General features: G+C 39.9%; 2 protein-coding genes and 1 long non-coding RNA gene across 5 annotated transcripts; all 3 read right to left on the bottom strand.

Annotated features, from left to right (window-relative positions):
* Positions 1–1,170: 1,170 nt before the first annotated feature.
* On the bottom strand, positions 1,171–9,526 carry LOC119727386 (dnaJ homolog subfamily A member 3, mitochondrial-like). 2 transcript variants are annotated; one of them, XM_038199256.1, is made up of 11 exons: positions 9,307–9,526; positions 7,180–7,313; positions 6,862–6,945; positions 5,796–6,020; positions 5,110–5,262; positions 4,731–4,878; positions 4,078–4,271; positions 3,441–3,556; positions 2,253–2,350; positions 1,958–2,093; positions 1,293–1,428 (listed from the first exon to the last, which is right to left on the bottom strand). In XM_038199256.1, the coding sequence occupies exons 1-10, from the start codon at positions 9,485–9,487 to the stop codon at positions 2,002–2,004; spliced, it is 1,425 nt and encodes a 474-aa protein (XP_038055184.1). In that variant the 5' UTR covers positions 9,488–9,526; the 3' UTR covers positions 1,293–1,428; positions 1,958–2,001. The 2 variants fall into 2 exon arrangements, with proteins under 2 accessions (XP_038055183.1, XP_038055184.1); XM_038199255.1 differs by lacking the exon at positions 1,958–2,093 and having other exon boundaries at positions 1,171–1,428.
* Positions 9,527–9,949: 423 nt separating this feature from the next.
* Positions 9,950–10,723, bottom strand: LOC119728524. Its single transcript, XR_005271073.1, has 2 exons — positions 10,565–10,723; positions 9,950–10,463 (listed from the first exon to the last, which is right to left on the bottom strand). It is a non-coding gene; the product is annotated as an uncharacterized LOC119728524 (long non-coding RNA).
* A 1,398-nt stretch (positions 10,724–12,121) lies between these two features.
* Positions 12,122–20,035, bottom strand: LOC119728523 (methionine adenosyltransferase 2 subunit beta-like). 2 transcript variants are annotated; one of them, XM_038200796.1, is made up of 7 exons: positions 19,897–20,035; positions 17,751–17,755; positions 17,353–17,543; positions 14,794–14,908; positions 14,167–14,313; positions 13,063–13,265; positions 12,122–12,494 (listed from the first exon to the last, which is right to left on the bottom strand). In XM_038200796.1, the coding sequence occupies exons 3-7, from the start codon at positions 17,527–17,529 to the stop codon at positions 12,225–12,227; spliced, it is 912 nt and encodes a 303-aa protein (XP_038056724.1). In that variant the 5' UTR covers positions 17,530–17,543; positions 17,751–17,755; positions 19,897–20,035; the 3' UTR covers positions 12,122–12,224. The 2 variants fall into 2 exon arrangements, with proteins under 2 accessions (XP_038056724.1, XP_038056725.1); XM_038200797.1 differs by lacking the exon at positions 17,751–17,755 and having other exon boundaries at positions 17,353–17,547; positions 19,897–20,032.
* Positions 20,036–22,140: the final 2,105 nt, after the last annotated feature.

Genomic DNA, 22,140 nt, shown 5'->3' with positions numbered 1-22,140 from the left:
TTTGGGACAGCCCTATAGATCTTTATCATGCTGCCACCATTTCTGTCATGTTCCCTGTATCCAATTACAGTACTGAATGATAATGTTTTTGTGCAGAAAGGAACCAGACTATTTTTTCTTCCAGCCTCGCTTTGGTTACATTGATTTGAATGAGGAAAATCCAAATGGCTGCAACATGATAAATGGTCTATACCCTTACAAGTCTGAATCCATCAAAATCTCCTCCGCAGCTTTTGCTTGATTTTTCATAGATTCAGGAGTGCAGAGTACAATCATATTGGCTACGTTCTTGTGGGTCACTCTTGATACTCTCAAAAGCAGGAAAATGTTGCAATGGGTAACATCGGGTCACATCGCTCGAACGGTTGATGTTGTTATTAGGCATGCACAAAATGGCTACTACAATAGCAGAGGGTATTTCTTCGTAAACGAACAAAGTTTCAATGTGGAAATAAGTAAATACAGTTCCAGATTTTTGTTACTTTTCAAAAATTTTTAAAAATTGGCAATTTTTACTCTTCCATCATCTTGAAATCACATGATTTCGCCAGGTGCCAAGTATCTCTGATCGAGAGTACACTTTCCTTACCTGAGAGTCATACTCTTGCCATTCGTTCACTAGTAAGTGTACTCGTGTCAACACCAGTGACTCACTCGAACACAGCCTCTGGCCTTACCAATGGTTTGACATCCCCATCACTGTACATGAGCTTTATACTCCATGTTTTTCTTGATATCAGTACTTGTTTCAAGAATAAATTTAAATGGTATTATTAATCAAATCTCTCCAATGGTTGTCGTTATTAATCAGTGTAAATTACGAAAGCTCAGGAAAAGTCAAATTCCCCACAAATGTTTGACAAACATAACCAAGTAAATAACTTTGAAGACAGGGAGCCTAAACACTAGCAGTGGGATTAATTTCCGGACTGTTTAATATTTGATTTGAATTTCGCTATTCAGTTTTGATTTTGGAAGCCGAAATTCGAAACGGACCGTAACAAAAATAAGCATTCCATTTTTTGTGACAATGGATAAAGAAAACAACTGGAACATCGCCTAATTTGCTTCATGGTCTACGATTGTAACTGCATATATTCACTTGCTAGCAGCCTTCTTGGTTCACGAATAGCCTGCCTATTTGACTTATCAGAGAGTTGCTACCAATTCTTTTTACTATTACGGCTCGGGAGGGCATAGCATGCAGCATCTCACTTTTTCGTTTGCATGACTCCTATGTTCTACTCCTACCTACTGATGTATGACGTTGCTACGATTTGGACGACGTTCTCTTAGTATCGTCCTCTGTGTCGTCGATATCGTTGGCTACTTTGCGGGCGGGGATATCAGTGATGTCGGGGGTCGTGTGCAGGCAGTTGCGGATCTGGCTGATCAGACCGTCGGGATCAGACGTGGCAATCTTGGCGCCTGGGTAAAGCAAGGAATCCAAATTTAACAAAAATGCAAGAATAATTTATTGATATTACAAAGTGGGTCGTGTTGCTACTAGGCCAGATAAAATTACTCTTGTATTTCTTAGTTCACAATCATAAAACAAATATAGCCATAATTGGCCCTTTGTTTAATTCTTTGCAGTTAAAAAATTACAGGTGACACAGGTGTTAAGGTTGGGTGGACAAATAAAAAACACAGGTGAAATCTTATATGGCCTAATGCTGAGAAATACACAGTGTTGGTCGATAGGCAAATGACTTGTGCAATATTTGCAATGCCAAACCAAAATAATAAAAAACAAACAAAAACAATTCACAAAAACTTCAAATTCTTCACTGATGGTTGATGACAAAAAATTTAATGAAAAATTGCAGGCATATTTTGGGTTCAATAAAGTTTGGTATTTCAAACATGTAACAGGTTCCATTTTAATCGTTCCTATAGATCAATTCTTCTGCCATTAGGAAATTTAGCAGGTGTACTAAGCAAGTCATTTGCCTACCTGACGGGGACTTGTATGCATTCTAGTTATCGGCCGCCTATTTGCTAAAACCCCCGCACACGCTCAATAAGCTTGCGGAAGAACCCCGGCTCTTTTCCTTTTTCTTCATCGGACAGAGACTCATCAGATTGCGATTCTATGACAAAGACGAAAACAACAGAGTGGTGCTAATTCTTTTTATTTTTGAATTTTTTTCCTTCAAAAAGTGATTTTCAAGTAATCAACGGCTAAAAAAGAATCTTGATTGTTTGTGCAGTTAAACTGTTCATGTGCTTTAGATGTGACGTGCACCTACCGTCGCTAGTCTTGGTAGTTCCGTCAACCGTTCCTGACACTCCTGTTTCCTCCTCGGTGAATGCGACTAACAACGCCCGCTGTTTGTTCGTTAAATTCCTGTAATAAAAAATAAGACGCATCTACCTTAGTCAAATCTGGGCTCTTTATAAATGACGCAGTTTACAAAGTATTGTAATAACTGATTTTAAAGGTATAGTCCATCATTTGTAATTTGTGCATTTTGTCGTTTGAAGCAACAAAAGAGTTCAAAATCTAATGAAGGATACTGAGCAACTAACCTGATGAAGTTTCAGCTCAGCTTCAGCTGTGTATTTCGAGAAAAACAGCATTCTAGGATCTCGATTTCAAATCAAAAGTTGCTGAATCATGTTTTGAATTGGGCCTGAATTCAGCGTCCGAGACACGTTCTTACTGAGCCGAATGCAGCTACGCGATGTTGTGCACTGATCCGACGAATTATAGAGGGCGTGCGCGCGTGTGCGTCGTGTCAACGCTTGCGCGCGCTTCGCTGAATAAAAAACGAACTGCTAATGGAAATTTCCAACGGTGCGTCTTAAGAAGCACCGTTGGAAAGGTCTTCTTTCGTTGATTTCTTCAAAATGACAGCATGCCAGAAAGAATAATTTCACAGGGAGTTTAGTCCCCATGCTATCTTTCAACTAAGTATGTTTTTCAACAATAATTATGTCAGTCACTTTTTGGATAGCTGCAAATGATGGACTACAGCTTTAATGTTAGTGAACAGTTGGAAAATTATTTAATTTATCATACAATTATTATTTACTCACTTTCAGCGCTATAAGATGAAGCAAATTGAGTGGCTTTTAACTTATCATCTACAGTTTTGAACAATAACTGGATATATATTTTTTTATTTGTTCACTGGTTGAATTTTTACTGTATCGGTTGTGTTTAAATATACATGTAGTTACTGTTTGGAGATATATGCAACATAAACTGGAGATTGCTGTTGTTTAAACTGAAACCTATTTTAAAGATGGCATAAAGGAAAGCAGGCAATATTATTTTGTTGTAAATGAAAACAGATTTTCCAGTTATGGTTGTGAAAACACACCCTTGTTGCATTAATATTTTGAAACCATTCTGAACACTAGGGTAGTTTCATAACTCCACCCATTAAATATATACCGAGTGGTGTTCATTTTTTGAGAAGCCGTTTACTCACGTTGGTACTTGGATCTTGATGTGGACATAGTGGTCTCCATAGCCATAGCCGTTCACCCTACTGATGCCTTTACCTGGTAGCCGTATCCGTGTATGTGACTGAGTTCCCCCTGGAATCTGTACAAACACATTCAACACATTTTATGACTGTCGTTCGAGTTGTACTAAACCAAAATGTGTTACTCAAGTTGACCAACACACAATTTGGTTACAGACGGGCAAATGTTATGTACTACCTTTCCATTGAAGGGACGCTAAAGTCATTTCAAATGATTGCAACTGACGATCTTCTGCAACTTTAACAATATTCTGTTTAACAAACCTGTTTAATTGTTTAACCCCTACTATACTTTTAACACACCAATGGTCACTTGACCAATTTTGACCCAAGTAACATGTTTGCATAGGAGGGTTAATTAACTGATAACACACAAACAACTCACATAGGGAAGACTTCTGTATTTTCAAAATAAACTCATTTAAATTTCTTGGCCAAATGTGGCAATAAAAAGTTTGAGGTTGCAATTTAGCCGCAAAAAAATCCAGGTGGGATACTGTAAACACCCATTTTTTTGGGTGTGGCCTTAGTAGCGGACTCTAAGGACGTGAAATCTGCGATTTGCCGATATTATACTTACACTTAGGTGTATACTGTCGTAGATGCCTTTAATCTTGAGACTGCCGCCTAGCGCAGCTTGGGTGAAACTGATCGTCACGTCAGAGTGAACATCAGCGCCGTCCCTCCGGAAGGTCTGGCTGCGGGCCACACGGAAGGTAATGAAGAGCTCCCTGTTGCCGACCGGCATCCGGACTGTTTGCCCATCCTCAACACCTTACACAGATATACAAGACAAACAATTAAGCTATGTTGGCAATGCACTCATTAAATAAATTGGGGAGGAGGGGGGGGGGGGGGTTTCTTCCTCACCTCCTGGCATGCTGTGTACAAACCAATGTTTAACGGGTCAAAATCCAATGGGGGTCTTGACCAATATTGACCCAAGTATTAAGAAGGCTGACAATGGATGTTTTCATAGGAGGGTTAAAAAAATGGGGGGGGGGGGGGGGGTTTACTGGCGGTAAAAATTCTCATGATTAAATTTCAGCTCCGTCTGCACTTGGACTTTCGACTTGGATTTGCTTGACCATTCAAATTTGGCCTAGTTGACCCATATTATTAAAAGTACTTGACCTTCCTTCTACACAGATCGCGTTGTCATCAACATATGCAACATGAACATAACACAGACGTATTTGATTCCAACTGCTGTATTTACGGAGTTCTTCCTACCTGCTGGTACTGGGACAGTGACTTTCTTGCGTTGCATGGTCGTTCCCGCGCCCCTACACGTCATACACGGGACGGTGATAATGACGCGTGCGCCCCTGCACTGCCGGCACGTGGTCCGCATGACAAAGGGACCGGTGTTGATGGTTTCCTAGGCAAGAGAAATTCTGACAATTTAGTAAAGTAACGTTTTCTGCCATGCCCACTCTGAGTAAAAAAAATGATTTAACATATGGAAGTGTGAAATTGTTGTAGTGTGAAAGCGGTCTGAAAATGTAACTAACATATTGTCAAAACAATAATTCATTATATTAGAGCAACCCAATCAACATTGTGGGCCTACAATCGGACTTGTTGAGGTAATGCTGATATTTGCTCCTACCTGCCCTGTGCCGTTACACCGATGACACTTGGTTGTCTTGGTACCCGGCTCTGCCCGGTTCCCTTTACACCTCTCGCATGTATCCTCCATGCTGACCGTCACATCCTTGTTGACCCCCCGGGCTGCCTCGCTAAACGTTAAGTCCATCATCACCTGAAACATCACCAATCAATGCAACCGTTAGATTTCAGGGAACTGAAAACCTCGCACATCTTTCCAGATCCTCTCCAAGTCAACTGCACATTTAAACCTCACAAGCCTCATGAAAAGTCCTCAAACCTCTCCATCACCACAAGCATCAACATATTTCAATTCTACTACACAATCAAAACCTCACAAACTTCTTGAAACCTCCAAAAACCACTGCACAAATAACCAAACCTCTTCTCGTATACATCCCTACAACACAAAGAGGTTCATCAATAAAACATGAGACATATTTGAGGGTTGCCTCATTTCTGATTCTTGCCTCACTGTCATGTTTTATGAATTATCCCTGAGGGAACCACTGAGGTTCCGGAGGTTCATTGCAAAACCTCACACATCTTTCAGTTTTCTTCACTTCTTCACTTCTGATCAAAGGAGCTTCACCAAAGTAAACCACAAAGAAACCTGAGGATCCACAATAAATCCTCTCAAGCCCAAGAGGTTCCCTTAACTTCTGACGGTAACACAACTATTCTCACCTCATGACCCCTGTCGTAACCTCCAAAGATTGAATCCCCAAAAGGTGAATCCCCACCGACTCCCCCGCCACCGAAGCCAGCACTGCCAAAGATCTTCCTGAAGAGCTCCTCTGGATCCACATGTTGCCCATGCCATTGACCCTGCTGGAAGCCGCCGCTGCCACCGCCGAATCCTGCCGCGCCCATGGTGTCATACTCACGCCTCCTTGTCTGATCCCCTACGATCTACAAGCACACAGGAAAAAATCAGGAATTTATAAGCAAAAGCGAGTACTTGAGTACTTGCTTGAGGTTTATACTACTCACTGTTCTACTCATGGTTCAGGCATGCAACTGAAAATTTAGAAAAAAAAACGAGGAAACTTCAAACCACGCAAGACTTTTTTCAATTTCAAAGTATTTTTCAATTTGTAAGGGCATTCATGAGAAGTAAAAAAAAAGAGGAAATCAGCGGATCCGAGGAAAAGCTGAATGCCTGATGGTTATTCAACTATTCTGTTACTTGTGAGTAGCGGTTATTTGCAAATAGTGATTGAGTTAAGTAATTTCCTGTCATTTTCTGACACATCTGCTGTCTTTTGTCGTCAATCTCAACCAATGATTGTATTGTGTCCTTGAGCAAACCACTTTACTCTCATATTTGCTCCGTTCATCCAGGAGATGGCTACAGACGTTTTGACATGGACTGCTTCAACTTTTAAATTTGAAAAAATATGTGGGATAGTCAACAGTTTTAATTTTTGATTTTGCTCTTCGCCGACCTTCATATCAAAATGTGAAGTGCAAAACCAATATAACTCATTTCCCAATGCAAAATTTAAATTTACCAGATATTGTCACCCAGTACTTGTATATGTGGGTTTATTCCAGAAACATTGTCGAGAGTTGCACCACAATGAATTCAGTTCTAAAAAGTGTAAGATGTTGAAGAATTGAAATATTAATTCCAACTTGTTGCTGTTTACAAAAATGCTACACAACTCTAATTGCACTACCAGAACCAAAAAGAACCATGCACTGAATATTACAACAAATGCTGAATGATGCAATTTAAAGTAAAACAAACCTCATATGCTTCGGCAATATCTGCAAACTTCTTGGCTGCATCTTTGTTGTCCTTATTCCTGTCTGGATGATACTTTTTGGCCAGCTAAAAAGAAGATAAAACAAAACAATTGTCATATATTTTCCCAAGTACACAAGGTTGATGACTTAAGGGAACATTTTGGTTATTTTTAACCAAATATGCTAATAGTAACGTAAACTCATCATGGTAAAATACTTGGAGATGCTAAGCACTCTGAAGCAGATTTATGTTGTTTGACAGGGCTTCTAGCCAAAAAGTCTCAGAGAATTGGGGTCATATTCATGTCTATTGGCTTACCTCATAGTAGGCCTTCTTGATGTCTTTCTGGGAGGCATTTTTGGGGACTCCTAGTGTCTTATAAGGATCTGAGATGGCCAGGGCTGCTGGGCTGGTGTGGATCAATCTGCTGTAAGATACACCCAAATGGACTCCTGCCAAATAAAATATCAAATACACAATAAATAGTATGGTTGTTCATCAACTGGCAGGCGGCCCTATACTTTATAGTTGCCACATCGTTTAACCATTGCTCTGCAAATACCTCCAAAACACTTCACTGTTTGATTTTAAAACAGCCTATACTTAATGCATGAATCAACATGATCAGCCTCCATTGACCGTTGACATCGCCATCTTTGTCATATATTCTGTGCCAGTGTATCCTGTGCATGATGGGACCTATTTTCAATGAAATGCCCCAAAGATTACCACATGATCACAAAGATCGCAGTATCTCTGAAATAGTCTATGCACTCCAAGGAATTTACTCATTTTGTTGTTCAGCTTTGCATCCTCAAGCATGGATGCCTCAAGGGTATAAAAGAGTGAATCTTTTGCTGCGTAAGCTGGTAAGAGTCTAAGCAATCATTGAGAAACAATTGATAGGCGCATAACCAACATGACAAAATTTACGGATATCATTTATCTACGGGCCCAGTTGCTATATAAGGGAACAAAATCCACTTGTAAATAATTTGACCTACATGTACCAAACTAGTTGGCGACATTAAGAACATACAGGACTACAGGTATGTCATAGATAAAGGGCAGGGTTTTGAATTTTAGAGCGAAATTTGGGGGGAAAATGACGATGACAACAAAACGCAACGCAAAAATAAAGCTGGCGATCACCGCGTGATGTACTGTCAGCACACAAGTCATGCTGCATGGCACCAACCGGCCCGCAACCCGCATAGGAAAATCGTAATTTCTACCCCAAGAAACTGTTCAAAAAATACCAAAAAGGTGTCATTGAGACTGAGAGAAGTCTGCTTTAGGTTGACAATGTCATTTGAAGTAATAAAAAAAATTCTTGATTCTTATTTGATCGAAACAAAACAGGGGCTCTACACTACACGAACGCAAAATTTACACAACAAACAAATCAACTGAATTGAATTTTTGATTGAAATAATAATCAAATAATCGTCTGTGGCCTACTCTAATCTTAGTCTGTTAGTCTTATTACAATCGTTGACATGCACCCATACTACTCCTAGAACTATGAGGCTCCGCATGAGCGGAGCCTCATAGATCAAGAAGCCCGCAAAATTGCCTGCAGCACAAAACACTAATAAAGTACAAAAACGTCCATCAAAATGCAGCCATTTCACACAGAACCGCTGCACAGTTTGCCCCTATACTCCGTACTTTATCTCTTGACATACTCACGTATCTTGTGCGGAACTAACATGGGTGGATTCTGTCGGTTTTTAGGCCAAAATGATGAAAAATATGCCCTTTCCGCACTGAGCCAACCTGACACTTGAAACGTGCACGCATATGATCGAGCGATGATTTTCGGTTCGCTCGGAGCGCGCCGCGGGGGGTACGGTACATGCACTTGTACGCATGCACATACTATCATTTCGCTTGTACCGTACCCCCCGCGGCGCGCTCCGAGCGAACCGAAAATCATCGCTCGATCATATGCGTGCACGTTTTAAGTGTCAGGTTGGCTCAGTGCGGAAAGGGCATATTTTTCATAATTTTGGCCTAAAAACCGACAGAATCCACCCATGTTAGTTCTGCACAAGATACGTGAGTATGTCAAGAGATAAAGTACGGAGTATAGGGGCAAACTGTGCAGCGGTTCTGTGTGAAATGGCTGCATTTTGATGGACGTTTTTGTACTTTATTAGTGTTTTGTGCTGCAGGCAATTTTGCGGGCTTCTTGATCTATGAGGCTCCGCTCACGCGGAGCCTCATAGTTCTAGGAGTACACCCATACTATAAATAAAAAGGTATGATGTGTGAAGTGTCATTGTACCATAGAGCAAGGAACACTATGAGTTTAAAAATGTACGCAAACACACACAGCCCGGCCTGAGCACGGACTGACAACCCATGCCCTGTGCCGCGCCGCCGGCGGGCGGTCACCCTGCACTACGCCGCGCCATCGGCATAATTTGTTTTGGACTTTACCATCAATCGTTTTCCCAGTGTTCTTTCCCATCAAAAATGACGCTTTCCAGTCATCATTTCCAAGCGACCGGAAGCCCCTCTTGGACACCACGGTGCACCTCATGCATGGGAAGAATTGCTGGATTTTGCGTGAATTCTGTGGCAAAATTCGCAGTAACTTCGTCATGCTTGTCGCAGCCATGTTGCCTAGTAGTAGTCAGGTTGCCTTGCTAATTTAGTACACAATTTTATATAAAGGTCGTCTGGGAACAATCTGCTGTTAAACTTGTTCCAGTCAATCGCACTAATTTGTGAATTGTGTGTTCCGTGGTTTTTAAAGGTCGCCCCCTATTGACGAGACCCCGGCCTCCAGCTCCGCCCCCGAAAAAAAAAAAAATCAGTCGTTATAAACATTATTTACCAACCAGTTCCAAGTTCTTCCAAGTTCGAATAAAAATTAGGTTTTTTTATTAAGTTTTATCCCAACCCACATAACAAAAAAACTAGATGTCAATCTTCCTGTCCAGAACATCAATTTTGTATTTAAAACAAAAATATAATTTCAAAAGGGATTTAACTGGACTACTGCTAAATCCATATTTAACTAAAAGCCTCCCCTAATGTGAAAATAACAACAAAAGCAAAGAAAAGCACACCATGAAACTATTCCAAGATAATTAAAAATGCCTTTTAATAATAAAGTCTCTATGAGATATTTTATGTATGTCTACTTTGTCTAGTCTCAAATTAATCAACAAACATATTTAATAACTCCCCAAACCGGTAGACAATAAATAATAACCAAATTCAAATACATCCCCACTAATTTAAGTTTAAAAGAATAAAAAGCTTAGATCACATTTCTCAACCTCCAAAATATCATTCCCCCCCCCAGAAAAATTTGTTGTCATGCAGCAGTTGGTCTAACATTTATGAACAATTCACGCTGTGTAATGAATGATCACTATTTCAGAATGGCACCTGTCTACATAATTTTAAGAGCAATTTATTAAAAATGTTTCATAAACACAGTTTATATAATTACTGTATTTCCACATTGGTCCTTTTTTCCATTTTCATAATAAACTCTTTTGCACTTTTAGTTAAAATATAAAGACAACACAACTCATGTACCATTTTACTGTAATATATCATGATTTAGTTACTGTAATATATATCTCTATAGTGTTGAAATGAAATAAAATGGAAGACCGGTCCATTGGGTCCTGCCCTATGATGTTTTGATCAATCATGGCCCTGATTAAAATATACAACATACATGCACAAATTTGCAACATGCTGCGTAACATGCACAGTAGCATTTGAGTGGTGCACATGTTGTTGCCAAAATGCGCAGTGGGAGGGGCTTAATAGACCACAGGGGCAGATCTAAAAGGAAACAGGAGGGGGGGGGGGAAATATGGGGTGGGGATATGGGGTGGGGATATGGGGGGGGGGGTTTAGTGAAAGGCACACTCTATTGTGTCTACTTTGCAACATTGCATGCAGAGAGTTATCATGCAATGCAAATCTGTTGTAATCATGTGATCAACATCAAGCAACTTAAAGAAAGCATCCTGAAATGGGCAAATAGCTCCCTCTGTAGTTTACGCAAAGGAAAATAAAGGACAGTAGTGTGTCACTCAAACACTGAATTGGAAAATTATATGGGAGACTTAAAGCTGCAAAATTCAATATTGTTTTTAACTCTAATCAAAGTAATTGTATGGCAATTGTAGTTTAAGGAAAGACAGCATAAACATTTCATATAAGTATACAAAATAAAAACATGTTTCTCTGGAACTCATCTGGCAATAAAGTCACAAATTACAAATTTCATGAAACTATGTCTCAGCAAGTTGAATCAAGTAATACATTGGTTATTATAGGCATACAGGATCATTTGGGCAATTCCACGGTTACTCACGTTACATTTTCGTAATGTGAGTAACTGATTTTGTGCGTCTTGTTTATCATCTTGTTTATCATACATAACACATTTTTCTGGTTGTCATCTTTGGTGCTTAGGTAGGTCTAGGTCTACTCTATCTACCATGGGGATAACAGTTATTAAACCTTTTCAGTAAGGTAATTACAGCCCAAGGAAACTCAAAAGTACATCAAAAATGTAACTTGAGTAACCGTGGAATTGCACATTTGCTTTATCTCAAAAGTACACTACCAAATTATTATCAAAAAACTTACTCAGATTAAAGGTTGCACTGGTACTACACACCCCAAGAAATTATTCCATCTGGCTTGCTGTCATTTAGAAGAAATCAAGAAATGTAGGCGATTTCCAATGATCAGTCACTTGACTGGTTTTTGGAATACGGAGCGCTGGTGACAAAATTGTGTTTTGTGATTAAAAGGTTGTGCATGGTTTTTCACTGTTTCTCCGTACGTGTAATATCCACTGAGCTGAAACTATTTGAGGTTAGGTTTTGAACATTCTTCTTTGGACTTTGAGTGGTGTTATTATTGGAAATGTACAAAATGCATACTAAGCAAATGATCCTAAATGCGTTAAAAATTCAGGCACTCTTTGGAATAAGCGTCCACTGGGATAGAAAATCCCCATTACAGCATGCTACCTTTTACAGAGCATTTTCTTGAACAAGGGTATGGACATTGTTTAAGAAAGACAATATATGCCAATGCAATTAAAGATTGTGCCCTAAATCAAAAACAATTGTTCTTCATCATGCAATTGTCTCTAGTACTCTATATCTCTGTAGACTTCGCCTGGGGCCACAAAAATTAAAATTTAAAATTGGATAAAAGAAATCATGAAAATCAATGTAAAAATTTACAACCATTTCATTTTGTTATTTTGAGTCCTTATAGGTGTGCTTAGTCAGTTTCCCTTTGTGGTTGAAGAGCAAAAAAAATTCTAACATTTTTTTTTCTTTTTATACTTTTCATAAAAGTACTTCTTATCATTTCTTTTCAAACTTTTCATAGAAGGGTCTCAAGCACGGCTCGATCCCATCTCTGAACTTTGTGTTCTGACCAATCCCTAGGCTTGTTAGAGAAGAGCAGTCCAGGCGGCAATCGTACGGCCTAGGGGTTCCAGATGGAGGGTTGTGATTGGCTACCACATGGTCACCTTTAAGACTGAAGACGTCCACCATGACTTTGGCCATGTCGTTCTTGGTCATCTGCTCGTTGTGACACCAATGGAAGATGCCCTTTGCGGCGGACGGATTCTGGAGAAAAAAAATTAAACAAACATCACAATTTTTTTTTACGTCAGCTACATAAGAAAATTATTCTGCCTTGCCTGAAATATGTGAATGTAGGATAAGTAAAATCTTACATTAAATATACATGGACAATGCGTGCGTTCATTGGTGTATCTCGCTAGCATGGCGATTGCCACAGAATAGCGCATGCACAACGACCCTAGACTCGCAAACCAAGACATTTAGCTTTTCAACAGATTGTTCCCTGTACACATGTGAATGCGATGCGTCCTTGCAGAAAACTTAAGTTGATTGCGCGCACTGGAAGCACGGAGCAGGCAACCACTGTTTTATTGACTCATGAGCAACAGTAAATTTTATTATTACGATTTTACTATTAGCTGAGCGATGATATGCAGCCATTTTGTACCCCAGTATGCGCAAAAAGAGGATATATTTTTCCGGCCTAAGAAGGGATGGAATGCCGGAGTTTTTCCACCAAAACTGAAAACCCAAATCCAACTATAGTCCGAAGAGTGCCATCCTTTTTTTTTCACAACAAAAGAAATTGCCAAGTTGCCTAGACACACACCTTGAGATACAGATCTCCCATCTGTCGACAGACCAAGGCAATGTCCTGTACGTGGGTCGGGTAGCGGAGCTGGTAAGCGCACATGGGCGCCGGCTTGCTGGTATCCAGCAGAGCTTTGAAGAGGATGGTCACCGCACTCTCCTCAAGATACTCCACCTCACCGTACAGGACTGGAACTCGCAAGATGGCCGACGGGCACGCAGCTGAAAAAACAATTCATTCAAGTTGTAATCAGCAAAATGCTACTAACCAAAAGGCCTGAAATTGGAATGTGGGCATTTAAGCTGTAGTCCATCATTTGCAGCTATCCAAAAAGTAACTTACGTAATAATTGTTGAAAAACACACTTGGTAAAAATATAAAAGATAGTAAGGGAACTAAACTCCCTGTGAAATTATTCTTTATGGCATGCTGTCATTTTGAAGAAATCAACACAAAAAAGCCTTTCCAACGGTGCTTCTTAAGATGCACCGTTGGAAATTTCTGTTAGTAGTTCGTTTTTTTTTATTCAGCGAAGCGCGTGCAAGCGTTGACACGACGCACATGCGCGCACAGTTGCTATAATTCGTCGGTAGCTGCAATCGGCTCAGTGAGAACATGTTTCCGACGTTAAATTCAGGCCCAATTCAAAACATAATTCAGCAACTTGAAGATCCTAGAATGTTGTTTTTCTTGAAATATACAGCTGAAGCTGAGCTAAAACTTCATCAGGTTAGTTGTTCAGTACCCTTCTTTAGATTTTGAGCACTTTCGTTGTTTCAAACGAACAAAATGCACAAATTACAAATGATGGACTATATCTTTAAGTTTAAAAGCAACGTAGGATCATTTGCAACTACCCGGAAAAGTACCACGCTATGCAAAACAACATAATTTTGTGCATTCATAGTATGACTCGGTGATCGTCATCTTTATCTTATAGTCATGTTACCCCAAAGTTCTTCCTCAAAACATCAAAACCCTGTTGGTTTTTGAACATTGTTAACTGCTTTAGTGAGTCAAATAACCTAAAAAAGAGTGGATTTTTGTTCTCTTATAGGAATGGGGTCCTTGAATACACAATCAGCACATCATTACTGCTTACAGGTTACATCAATATCTTACTATTGGCTTGCACAGCGACTTCCCCATCCAGCTTAGACTGGCCGTATTTGTTGAGTGGGTTGGGCTTGTCGTGGACTTTATAAGGTGCGTCTTTGCCGTCAAAAATATAATCTGTGCTCAGGTAGATCATGTAGGCTCCAATCTCACCTGCAAAAAAAATGGACAAATATCAATGGACAAATACTTCTTGCAATAACAGTTCAGTATTCCAACGTTTCCTTGTGGTTTCTGTGCTCTAGTTATGCTTCAACTTTATTCTAAGAAATTCTGAAACAATTGAATGGAATTGTGTGAGATGCCCTGAAAAATGGGATTTAGAACTCTGTTCTGTATGGTGCCCTTCCCCCTATCTCCACCACCATCAGACAGCGTCGCCTTCGGCTAGCCGGTCACGTTTATCGACATAATGAGCCAGCTAGTCAAGTTCTCCTCTGGAATCCTGAAGCCCCTCGACAAAAAGGTCGTCCCAACATGACCCTGAAAACATCCATCGAGCTAGAAACTGGTCTGATTGGTCCATCTCTTTCCAACACTATGCTCGACTGGGACAGTTGGGCCCAACTCATCAAGTCATCATGAAAATGAATGAATGGAGAAGAAGAAGAGGGTTTGGTATTTTATTCTCACCACAGATGGAGGTGATCGTTGACGTTGCCCCAACGTTCAAGTTCTTGGTCTCCTCTGCCTGTTTTTCGACAACATCCGGCCTCCGCTCGGCTGCTGAATGCACCACTACATCTGGCTGCATGGGAGTTAAGATTGGGGAGAAATATGCATGAGCAATGCAGATTCAAGCCCAAGCTTTTAAAGCAGTTTATCCATTTTGTATCAGTAAAATTTGGAGGTAGCATACATTTTTGAATATAGTCATGACTTGTTTTCGTCCATGTGAAAGTATGCTGCCGAAATGGGGGTGGGGGATGGGGGGAGGGGGCATATCCCATAATCCCTCTTCAATCCGAGCATGCTATCAATTCTGTCACGAAGGCCCCCTTCAATGGCAAAAGCATTGTGCTAGCTATTGCTCAGGTAATCTATCACGGGCTGTTGCTTTGTACAACTGTAGCATACACAATGGTTTCTCCATTGAAGGGGGGCAATTAGTGAGTATACAGTGATCACGTGCTCGGCTTTGTCTATACCCATGATTATGTTTTTACCTGGCTCCTTTATATAATTCACTGGTCTGCCCAAATTTTTGTTGGGCAGCCATATCTTGATTTGCCAGCTCTATAGGCTCTGTGCGCCAACGAAAGAGGGCGCCCTTTTACCTAGCAACGACGTCCCATGGGCAGGACATTTAGCTGGTTGACGCGCACCGTTCCTTGTGTGTGACGCACGTACATCGGGGGATTTGTACTATGTACGTACACGCAGTGGTACGGCCGCGCATCGCGGCAAAATTGCAGTCAGGCAAGATGGCGTCGGTCGGTCACCCCCAACTGTACTTTCTGGTGAGGGGGTACTTGTGAACGGAGTGGATAGATTTATGGCTGTTTAACCATGTATCATGAGTCATTTCTGAATCAGGTAACATCCACCACTAGGCAAAAATAAGCAGACACATAGGTGTGAGTTTATGTATCTGAAGTCTATATATTTCCGATATCCTGCAGAGTTTGATACAAACATTTCATGGGGGAAAACATTTAGTAAGCGTTCTGAACTTTAAATTTCAAATTAAAATAGCCAAACGCTTCCCTTAATTTTTGATTGAATTAATCAAACACCTTTAAAACTGTTCAGAATCGATGGAAGAGGTGTAACACAAGAAATATTAACTGTATAGCATAAAGAATATTACAGAGTTTTCCTGTGTGATCTCTGGATCCATGACTAGCAAAAGTATTTTTTTCATAGACTACATCAAATATTTGATTATAAAATATTTGATTATACTACATAAAATATGTTATTATACTACATAAAACATTTGTGTACTCTTTGGCCTGCCTGTACTTTGTGAAATGATATTCAGAATAGGTCTTGGTCTATTGATTTTCTCCAACATGTTCCAGTCAACATTTATTATTTGTCATTCACACGAGGGCAAGGACATAATACCAGTACAATTGTGACCGGCTCCACAAAAAAAGGGTATTAGGCCAAAAAAAAAAAAAAAAAAAAGGGTCTCTGGTCAGCGCGCGCGTCGATTTTAATCATGCGCGTCAACCTTCTTTTTTTTCTTCAAATTAACACGGAAGCTACAACAGCGCCCTCTATTGCCGCGCCTCCTCAAATTTTTGTACCAAGGAGCACCAAGGAATGGGGAAATTGCACCAAGGCATATGATAAAGGGCACCAAGGCAAATGATGGAGGACACCAATGTATAATGAGGACACAAAAAAGCAAAATAGTACCCACCTCGTCTGTACAATACAAGCTTGAAAAAAAAAAGCCACCTAAAAACCGGTGTCGCCGCATCAATTCCGAAACTTCGGTCTGACCAGAGACCGACTATTTTTTCTTTTTGGCCTTATGTTGCAAAAAAGTGAAATGGAGTTATATACATAGTTAGAAAGCCCACAACGTAAGCTTTTATTTGGTATACTAGAGCTCCATAGTCCCTACCAATCTGGAGATATGATGTATTTGCATATTAATTACTTCCTTGGAGTTCAAATTGCATAACTGAGAAAACAGGCTTTGAAATGGCTGGTTTTGTTGTAGAACATTAGAATGATGCACACAAAATGGTTGTTTTTTCCACTTTGTTCATCAAAATCAACATTTCTGTGAAAGTAACCTGAAACTGTAGGTACTAAAGATGCCATTCATGACATAAAATGAAAATCACATTTTGACAAAATTTTCACCCTCTCAATGTTGAGCAGGCCATTACACAATAATGCTAAGGGCAACTTAATACCCTTTTTTGTAGAGCCGGTCACAATTTTTGTCTGTCTCTTCTCAACACAGTTAGATGCAGCCTAAAACTTGCAAATAAGATGCTGCACACCCATTTTACAGTAGGATATTATATTTTGAAAAGAACTGTACTGAAGCCGTTCATACATGTGCTTCACAAATGTTTAAGTGTGAAGAGTATAAATCATAACCTCATAATCAAACTTCAATTGTTGAAGTCATGAAAGTCACTTTGCTTTCACTTTTGAAATATAAAACCCACCGATTTCAAATGGCATGAGATGCGCTTGTCCCAAAACCAAAGTGGTTAGTTTTACCTTGAAATCTGTGATGATGTTTCTGACGGCAGTGCTGTCCCTCAAATCCACCTTCTTCAGCAGGCCCCCGGCTCGGCTGTAGGCCAACCCCACAACGTCCCACGATGCCTTGGTGAACTCCTTCACCAACGCTCGTCCCAGCAATCCCGAAGCACCGGTTATCAACACTTTCGGCATCGTCTAAGTATTAACGGACTTGAAAGTACAGAGGATCATTTGCATGTGTCTTAATTTCACGAAATGGACCAATTGAAGGGCTATATTAAGTTAAGGGCTGTTCACTGCTTTGTGCCCATTGGTGCTGGAAAAACACACAAAAAACCACGCTGTTCAAAAGTCAATGCAGCTTGCAGAATTTGTCTTGAATAGAATCCATAGGTCACAGGGTTGGTGACCTATGGGGCTATGGGGCCATTCACAAGGCTGGTATGATGGTCGATTAATTTTTATTATTTTTATTTATTTAAAAAAATTTTTGCAGGTATTAGTGACAGTTAAAGGGAATATACATCATTTGCTTTTGCTGTCATTTTCAGAAATGGATGGAATTGGGGGGTTGGAAATATATAGCAAATATAGTTACACTGACTTTTTTGAGGTTTTGGGTTCGAAAATGCTATAAAAACCAAGAAAAACAATCATTTTCCTGTAGTCTGGTTCCCTGACTCCATTTAAGAAGAAACAGAGCAGTTTACATATATTGGGGAATTGTAAGGTCAGGAAACCAGTCTAGCTGGCTTGTACCCGTTCATAGGTGTGTAATCGATTGCAAACAAGTGCGATGGTCAACTGGGGCCAGTATTTGAAAAAAAGCCAGTTTTTTCCAACGCTGATCGGCCGATCAGCGTTGGAAATTGATACAAAAATACCACTTTTCTTGAAAATGACAGTATACCAGGTGCCATGATTTTACAGGATGCTTTACACTGTCATTCACTAACAGTCCAGCAAGGTATTTCAAAATGATTTGGTAGTATTATTTTTTGATGTTTGCAAATGTTGTATTTTCCCTTTAACATGTGAATCATCCTGCCTTTACTGCGCTGTTTATAGACTTCATTGTCTGGCGAGACAAGACTGCACTGCGGCCCAACTAACAAACATTGAAATAAATATGAAAAAAAAAAATTAAAAACAGGACAATGTCCACATGAAATATGGTGGGGCGACACCATACAAGTAAGATTAAAAATGCTAAATGACTAAAAATGCTATATGAGAAAACAAAGTGGTGCGTGAAAAATCCGCACAACAACCAGTATATTTTTTGAGTGCCTAAGAACTGAAGTGTGTCATAACACTAAGGCCGATGCAGTTATGTACACTTGAACGGACATAATTTACTTTAACAGCACAGATTACATTGCTTTGGCCATGAGATATTGCCTCCGTTTCTTTACATTTTCTCAACCTTTTACTAAATGTTAGACATAATCTAGACATAATCTAAATGCTTCAAATTGAAATCACCGGACTTTAGGCGGAGTAAAAAATTAAAATGGTTTCTTGTCCGAGCTTTGTGAAAAATGGAGGAGGCGGACACTTTTTTCTCTTTTTTTTTCCTCCCAAGATGGCCAATTTTTCAAGATGGCAGATTGTTTCTTCCATTTTCTTGAATCTTTTGTTGATCAAAATTGTGTTCAACGGAGCCATGACCCATTCTACATATAGAGCTACAATTTTGTTGGAAACAAGTAAAAAGACAGTAGATTGACAGTATTTACAACATTTATTATGTAGGAATATAAAAAAAGGGGAAAAAACAAGCATGTGGGGACAAGAAACTGATTTGTTTACTTAAATGAACACAAAACAAAACTTTGAAATGTGACCTTAATAAGAAGGCTTAAATTTGGCCGAGAAAATTCTTCTGGAACTTAACATACTATTACTGTACTGTAGGGAATAACATTGAGTTATTCTGCATAAATCCTGCAGTCGATGCATGGAAAGAATGTTACATCCTGATTCCTGATGCCACTTTTTTTCATCATGTTATCTCAATGAAGGTCAGTCATTGCAATTTTTTTTAAAAGACATGAATCTGGGACTGAGTGAGAAACATTTCCAATTTCGTTAGAAAATGCTTTGAAAATGCACTTGACTCTCCATAAACTTTGTTCACAACCACAGAAGTGGTGTCAGGATTCTATATATATTCTTTCCCTAGATGTTACTTCTAAAATTAGAAGGCACCCCGCACACCCTCCTCCCCCCCCCCCCCCCAATTAGTCGTTTCCCTAGATGTTACTTCTAGAATTAGAAGTAGCTTGAGTAACTCCAGCTGACATGCTCCATATTCATTCACATGTAAATGAATATGGAGCATGTCAGCTGGAGTTACTCAAGCTAAATTAGAAGGCACCCCGCACACCCTTTGGAGATGTTAAAAAAGGCGATTTGTAGAGTCCTAGTTACTCGGACTAACTGAGCTGTGTGTGTGGGTTCATTCTCTGTGATTCACCAACTCAGTCATGTTGCACATAATGATTTCACAAGTCACTCATTAAAAAAAATAAAAATTAACACGAAAATTCAACTTACCTGATTGGAAAAAAAATAACCTTTCTAAGTTTCTGTCCGTTTGTCGCAACTCGTATCGGCTAGTTTAGGCTGTTTGACGAACGGAGTAACACTGACCTTTTTAATCAAAAGCCTGGATGGATGTTCCACGTACGTCTACCCAAAAGAAAACAAACTGAAGCGCCCTCAATATGCAGCTTATGAACAATGACCGATGTCGTCATTATTTGAAAATCTTACAGTAAGAATGACTAGGCCTAAGTGCATGTGCGTGCCTACGGCGCTTTATGATCTTTGATGCATACCTAGGCCTAGTGAATTAAATATAACGGATTTTAACGTCTTCCGTTGTTTCATTTGCATTTGTCATTATGATTTTTACGGGTACCATCCAAAATGAGGGCAATCTTCAAAGTGCATTTCGGATACGCGAAGCATGCAATCAGTCATGCTTGCAGTTGCAATGGAGACGTCATCCACTAGACATTCATAAGACATTTTAGAGAGAGGGCGGGGGGTATCTAGTCTATGTAATAGACGCTCGTCTTCAACAGGTAAGTTGAATTTTCGTGTTAATTTTTTTTTTTTTAATGATGTATCGCTCCCCCCCAAAAAAAATGGACAATAAGCTTGCTAGTGGTACTCAAAAAATCCTTAGGAATAAACTAGTCAACTGGGCTGTAAGAAAAGCAATGCTATCATTGTAATTAACTGGATAGAATCAATGGAACTATAAATATCAGGATTGATGACGGAAGGATTTGGAGCAAGTCTAGTAAATTTGATCGCAATATTAATAACTGAGGGCAGCAGACAGAATTAACGGTCCTCATTTATTTTAGGCTGCATCCGAATCAGCTGTCTAGAGCTAGGTCTAGGTCTGCGCCCATTGAAAATACGCGGGGATGCGCTGACAATAGACGTAGCCGTAGCTCTGGAAGCCCGTTTCGGACACGGCCTTACTTACCGTTATCATCCAGTAAGCACCGCCCCATGGTGTTCTGACCAATCACAGCCGTGATTTATGTCCGACGTGCGTGCACTAAAGTCCGACATGCCTTCACGCGCGTATGATGCGCGCGGAAGGAAAATGCAGCGTGGCATTGGTGGAGAGGAGCACGTGTTAATTTGCCCACGTGCGCACTGGGCGGAGCTTACTGGATCGGTCCATTGAGGGCGGTAGACATAATCAATGATACATTTTTAACCAAAGATCCTTGGTTTGCTGATTTGCTATCCAATCATCGCGGGTAAGGAGGTGAAAATAAAAATGTAACTGTGCATTAGTATTCTTTATTCCAGGCTCTCGTAAAGCATGGTGAAGACATTCTTTAGCCCAAGGCAAGCTACTAATTTTTCTAAGCCCATGCTAAGCAGGCAAGCCTAGGCTAAGCCGCCCTTAGGCTTAAGTTATCGATAACGTTAGCCCTACTTGCCCTAGAATTTAGCCGAAAAGAAGAGCTAAGCCTAAGGCTTAGCTAAGCCTCAGCTGGCTAGCCTAAGCACAATGGGCTAAGGAAGGATATTTTTTTATGTCGTATTGCTGTATGTTAAACAAAATTGTGGCTGGCAATAGGCCTCTCCTTGAATGTCAAGATAGTCGAAACTGCCGTCTATTTTATTATTGTATTGTTTAAATCATAGAGCAAGGAACAAATCTTGACATCGAATTAAGGAAAAGACTGTTACCGGTAATAATGTATCAATTGGTAATTAAAGCTTGGCAAATTAGGACCGTTATAGTTCTAGTCTGGTTCCCAGACCAAAAGATTCTTACTATTTCTGATGAATCTTCTGTCAGGTCTGGGAAGCAGACTTCGTTAGTTCTGTCTGCCGCCCTCAGTTGTTTAAAAATGTGGATCACACCCATTGATCTCCATTAGGAGATCAATGATCACACCATTGATTTTCATTAGTAAGATTTAGTCTTACTAATGGAGATCAATGGATCACACCCACTGATCTCCGGTGAGCCCTCTCTTTTGTAAGAAATTGTTGCATGTCGATAAAATACGGAGTGTCCTTCATACTGCAATTTCCTTAAATTATATTACATTCATTCTTGGGCGGTTCCTGTCAATTTTCTAGAGTTTCGTGTCAAATACCATGGCAAAATATTACAGGAAATTTCATTGCAATACAATGTGTTTATCTTGAGTTCCCGTTTTCACAATAACTGTGTTTACATCTCGAATGGCCAGACATCGGAGCGCGGTGAGCAGTGTTTGTGTAGCGCGCCCGCTTTTTGAAAAAAAAGGTTCATTG

Source organism: Patiria miniata, unplaced genomic scaffold, assembly GCF_015706575.1.
Source record: "Patiria miniata isolate m_02_andy unplaced genomic scaffold, ASM1570657v1 HiC_scaffold_20, whole genome shotgun sequence".
Lineage (NCBI taxonomy): Eukaryota > Metazoa > Echinodermata > Asteroidea > Valvatida > Asterinidae > Patiria > Patiria miniata.
The sequence above is the reverse complement of the archived record's forward strand: the minus strand, read 5'-3'. Positions and strand labels throughout refer to the sequence as shown.